General features: G+C 36.6%; 1 protein-coding gene across 1 annotated transcript in view; it reads right to left on the reverse strand.

Moving 5' to 3' along the window:
• Nucleotides 1-563: 563 nt before the first annotated feature.
• LOC127852459 (E-selectin-like) overlaps nt 564-6,116 on the reverse strand; it is a 12,484-nt gene continuing 6,931 nt past the window's right edge. The window contains exons 4-8 of the mRNA XM_052386414.1: nt 5,783-5,950; nt 5,181-5,357; nt 3,341-3,508; nt 2,272-2,384; nt 564-602 (exon numbers count right to left, since the gene is read on the reverse strand). Coding sequence (XP_052242374.1) covers nt 564-602; nt 2,272-2,384; nt 3,341-3,508; nt 5,181-5,357; nt 5,783-5,950 — 665 coding nt within the window. The remainder of the gene's footprint in view (nt 603-2,271; nt 2,385-3,340; nt 3,509-5,180; nt 5,358-5,782; nt 5,951-6,116) is intronic.

The following is a 6,116-nucleotide window of genomic DNA, read 5'->3' on the forward strand; positions in this document are numbered from 1 at the left end:
TTTGCTTGGAACAATGATTTCAACAATATTATAAGTTATAAATGCATACGATTCAAAGATATGTCGTTGCATAAAAATGATTGTATCGGATCGAAATACATACGACACGCGGGTGCTGTCCCATTCCAGCCGAATTCGGTCAAGCATGTTCTGTCAGCAGTCCCTATCATCACGAGGTCAGTAGCACACTGATACCGGGCTACTCCACCCTGCACGGTGCTTCCGGTTTTAGCAGCTTCCGTGACAGTTCCACCCGGGATATCAGAGAGTGTGGGGCATTCTAAAATATAAGTAAATAAGAGTTTCTAGGTTCCTACTGATAATTACAGGTCAATAAATTAAGCAACTATTAAAACGTATATTGTACAAAGTGACAGTTTGCAGTTTGAAAGATGACTGGGTTGTATTAGTTTGTATGAAATACTACTTCTTACCACACGTTGGCGCCGCATCACTCCAACCAGTTGTTGTACATGTTATGATTTCAGCCCCATTCCTTGCGAACTTTGCGTTGCAAGTGTATGTCGCTGTCTCCCCTATAGGTATTGTACCCGTGGACTTGTCTACTGTACCATCAACTGGACTTGCCAGAGCTGTACAACCTGTGATAATGTAATACAAACTGATATATTCTTTATGTAGATTGGCTCTAGATGATTTTTCATATCCAATATGCAAGCATGTGCCTTATTGGTTTCGTACAAGAAGATCTGTAGAAAATTGCTTAGCATGGCCATTTTGACCACTGGGACATAATTTAAACCAACTTTGTTGAGGACCTCTAGATGGTGTTACGTACCCAATATGAAAGCATTGTGCATTGCGTTAGAAGACAACACGATTTTTAAAGGTATCCTTATACACGTCTGCACAAAAACAGTTGAACCCCGGAGCTAATTTGAAACAAACACACACTCTTTGTATACGGCAAATACCAAACCACTTGGCTTGGTATTTTCACGTGAGAAGAGTTTTGAAAGTTTCAAATTAAAACAAAATTTAGAACACGTGAATTAACGGATCGGAACGATTTGAACTACTTTAAATAGAAAACCCCTATGAAGTTTCTTTAAATTCTTCATATCGCTTCAGGAGGAGATTACGTTTAAATATAACATTCATTGATACACGCAAGGCACTCAAGGAAGGAAGATGGAGAGCCTGGTTTCCTAATAGCTCACGATGAACATGATGAGCTCACATTCTTAAACAAGAACAATATTTTATAACCATACTTGTAAGAAAAAAGGTAGCATCGCCGACAATAAATGTCATTGTGATGACTTAAACTCAACGGGCACAGATTAAAGAATTTTGAAAAGAGGTTTTATTCTTCATTTTTACAATAACGTGTTAATTGCATTATTACGTATTCATTTATGTATTCATTTGATGTTTCTGCTAGTGGTAAATATCCATCAGTGAATACAATGCGCAATTTAATGATGTTCTGTAAATGTCGAACATGGATAAGTTGAATGGTTCAGAAACAATTAGCGTTGGAATCGATTTCACAAAATATTTATTAGGTTTAGATTAAACTATGATGCTCTCTGTCTAAATGAAAATTCATCTTGATTTACTCTCATTACCTGTTTAAATGGTAAACCCATATTATTGGAAATATGATATGATGAAACATCGTCATATATAAAAATAATGGAATCGGTGCAATACTGTATACTACATGCTATTATCGCTTGCTATTCCTTATATATCGTGTTTGCAACCTTTCCGACTATAATAATGTTTTGGTGAATTAAGTTGACTTCTTATTCATTGAATTGCACGTCGCCAAACGACCTGTAATAAACTGCCTTTTTTGAAAAAAATAGAAAAACAAAGTATGCATTTGATTGTGTATGATAATATTTGTAAAAATAATTGGCTTCATATTCATTTAATGACAATAGTCGGCCATATTGTTGATTCAAATGAAAATTCGTAATAGCAATAATTACATTTCGTCACTAAACATTGTTCATGATTCATCATGTTTCGTTGAAATTAGAAAACTGATTACAAAAATGGTTCACACCGTCATCGTGTGTCCCTGTTCAGGACATCTGTAATTATGCTCAATAACAAAACACAATTCATGAACTCCTTCAATAACTTTAAAAAAAGGAATGAACAGATGTTCAATCATATTTTCTTACATGGAATCGAATTCCGTCTTAAAACAATATGAACAAAAAAAAACTAACGACATTCTGGGACAGGTCCGCTCCATCCTGTTCCCGACACGCAAGTTCTCTGAGAGGCACCAACCAACTCCAGGCCCCCTGTGCACTCATAGGTTGCGACTCCGTTGAGAGCGGTGCTAGAGGTCCGAACCTCTTCATTTACGGTGCCACCAATGATATTTGTCAGGGTGGGGCATTCTGAAGAAAGAAACACGTTCCCAATCATATCCAGCACACTACGCATATGTTAAGTTTAGTCATGCACGTCATTTCAATATAGCAGTTTTACACAAATATGATTTTTGTTCATTTTGGTTTTATTAGTCATCACTAATGGATGACTTTTGTAACGTTTTTTCTCTGCTACATATAACGTAACGATACAACTTGACTTTAAAAGGACTGTCAACCACGAATGACGAAAAAAGAAAAGTTATAAAAAACCGTATTTTTTGCAATTATTAGTTTATATCGATTAAAATATCACGATTGGTATATAAAATTACTTGAAAAAAGTTCATATTTTCAGTATATTCGGTAATAAAGTTTCGCGATGTGAAATCGAAAGTACATCGCGAAAATAGGTGACATAACGATATACACACTATAAGTAACGCAAGTAGATTGATCATTTTATATATAAAATATATACAATTCACTATGCATGCACAATTTGCATTCCTGGGTTTACCACGTGACGATGATGATCAATCTACTTGCGTTATTTATAGTTAACTGGTAGTAACCTGGTAGACATACCCAGTAAAATTTATTACCGAATTTACTGAAAATATGAAAGCTTAACAACTTTTTTCAAGTAATGTAATAAACCAGTCATGATATTTTAATCAATATAAACTAATAATTGTACAAAATACGGTATTTTACGACTATTCTTTTCTTCGTCGTCGTGGTTGACAGTCCCTTTAAACTCATGCGTGCGCTATTTAACACAGTTAGAATTTTTAATATTTTATTGTTATTCATGGCGTTTATTCATACATAAAAGTTTTCAAATATAGTCTCCACCATGTGTTGTAAAACTGTAGTACCCTTTGAACATTCCGTGGATGATTTTTAATAATGATCCATGAGTTTGTTTTTGTCTAGCCATTTATTTTCTTTAAGGGAGTGCACAGAACAACAATACCTACCGCAAGATGGTGCTGCCGTATCCCAGCCAACGACTGTACACGTGGAGACAGCGGTCCCAGTCACAACAAATCCATTGTTGCATGTGTAAGTTGCTGTCCCGCCTATAACTGTGGTGCCGGAGTTTCTATCAACTGCCCCTTCCGCAGGAGGCGTTAGAACGGCGCAATCTTTAAATGTATTCGGAAAAATACATGAATATCTAGAACGGAAAGACTGAAGATATCTACACATGTTAACATGTCAACCGATATCACAGTGCTAAACAAGAAGGACCCACATTTTCAAGCCATCATTCTAGTTTAAAATTACATCCATATACACTTAACAAGAAATATCTTTTAAAAAGATATACGGCGTTGATTGTGGTCGATGTTTATGAACGATCAAAAGTTATCTCTATGAGATAAAAAGTAGCGGATGCCTTTTTTTCTGCGCAGTTCTTAGCTACATCATAAGCAAATCAATTACGGGGTGTTGCGCCAGATTTCGTGGCTTATTTTGCTTTATGTGATATTATTACTCAGATATTTATATTTACAGAATAGAAAAACACAAGAAACATGAAAATAAACGATTGCATATAGGTCAGCCGGCAATACTCGAATCTTATTTAATTGCATAATGATAGTATAGTGAATTATTGTGCTCATGCTTAATAAACTGGTCTAAATGGATAAATATTTCTTATTATTTTTATCAAAACTGGTCCTTATCATGCAAATGTTGAAACCATATTAAAAATCGATGATTGACATACCACAATAATATCGCCGAATATCTTTATTTAGTATCTTTCTGATCAAAACAGACTTCAAGTGCACAAAGTTTACGAGACGGCGTTTATATAAAGATTTCTGCAACTGACCGCAAACTGACCTTGATACCTTGCGGATTGGAATGCAATGCATTACAGTCAGTACGTTATTGTCAGTAAGACCGGTGTAACACAATGATCGCAACCCCTTCTGCGAACTCCGGTGATGAACTGTATATAAACTCTGACTTTCACAAATGGCCGCGAGTTGACCCGAAACCTCGCGGGTTGAAATGCAATGCAAGTAAGTACTAAATATGACAACATAGCTACTAGTATAAACGCTTTTGCGCTGGTAATTCTCTGAAAATAAAAGGTGAACGCACAAACTGTATTTATGTCGAAAATTGATTGTAAAACTGTTCTATCTATTGAGCCTTTTCATTAGAGATAAAATTGTTTCATGCAGTAAAACAGTGTTACAAAGACGCGGATATGTTTCCAATGTTATGGTGTTATACTCAAATCAGCCAATGGAATAAATGAAGTGTATTCATTCGTACCTAGCCGCGGGAAATTTTATTTGAGTATTATTGGACACTTACAAAGGTCAAGTCAGGGTGAAAAGCTGGCTTAATACAGCTTACGCCGAAAAAAGTATCAATTACTATTTAACTTTCAATCACACTATGCATTTTTCGAATGATGTAAAGTGCCGGAGCCGGAAGAGTGTTTGTAATGACATAAATTAGTCTGCCTACAAGGATGATACGGATGATGCAACTTTAGAAGCTTATACGGTTGCTCGTATTTAATATTTAAAAGCAGTGTGCATTGTTGGCATAAGATCTAAATGCATATGTTTGCAATAAAATACTTTATTTGAACCCCCCACCCCTCAAATGACAGCTTATGACAAGAAGGCGTCTCTGGCTCCCCCCCCCTTTGCCAGCCAAACTTGATTACAAAAATGGTTCACACCGTCATTGTGTTTCCCTGTTCAGGACATCGGTAAATATGCTCAATAACTAAACACAATTCATGAACTCCTTCGATAACTTTTCTAAATAAACAAAAACACTAACGACATTCTGGAGCAATTCCGCTCCATCCTGTTCCCGACACGCAAGTTCTCTGAGAGGCACCAACCAACTCCAGGTCCCCTGTGCACTCATAGGTTGCGACTCCGTTGAGAGCGGTGCTAGAGGTCCGAACCTCTTCATTTACGGTGCCACCAATGATATTTGTCAGGGTGGGGCATTCTGAAGAAAGAAACACGTTCCCAATCATATCCAGCACACTACGCATATGTTAAGTTAAGTCATGCACGTTATTTCAATTTAGCGGTTTCACACAAATATGATTTTTGTGTATGTCGGTTTCGTCAGTCATCACTAATGGATGATTTTGGTCACGTGTTTTCACCGCTACTATAACGTAAAGATACAGCTTGACTTTTAATTCATGTGTTCGTTATTTTACACTGGGCGGAATTTTAAATATTTAATTGTTATTCATGGCGTGTAGTCATACATAAAAGTTTGCAAATATAGTCTCCAACATATGTTGTAAAACTTTAGTACCCTTTGACCATTCCGTGGGTGACTTTTGATAATGATCCGTGTGTTTGTTTTTGTATAGCCATTACTTTTCTTAAATGGCCTGCACATTGGACAAAAATACCTACCGCAAGATGGTGCTGCCGTATCCCAACCAGTGACACTACACGTAGAGACAGCGGTCCCAGTCACAACAAATCCATTGTTGCATGTGTAAGTTGCTGTCCCGCCTATAGCTGTGTTGCTTGAGTCTTTATCAACTGCCCCGTTCTCAGGAGGCGTAAGAGCGGCACACTCTTAAAGTGTATTTGGAACAAAACATGAATATCGAGAATGAAAAGACTGGAGATATATACACATGTTTAGATGTCAATCGATGTCACAGTGCTCAGCAAGACGGACACACCTTTTTGAGCCATCATTCTAGTTTTAAATTACATCCATATAAACTCTAAAAAAGTA

The sequence above is a fragment of the Dreissena polymorpha genome, chromosome 12, assembly GCF_020536995.1.
Source record: "Dreissena polymorpha isolate Duluth1 chromosome 12, UMN_Dpol_1.0, whole genome shotgun sequence".
NCBI classification, from domain to species: domain Eukaryota; kingdom Metazoa; phylum Mollusca; class Bivalvia; order Myida; family Dreissenidae; genus Dreissena; species Dreissena polymorpha.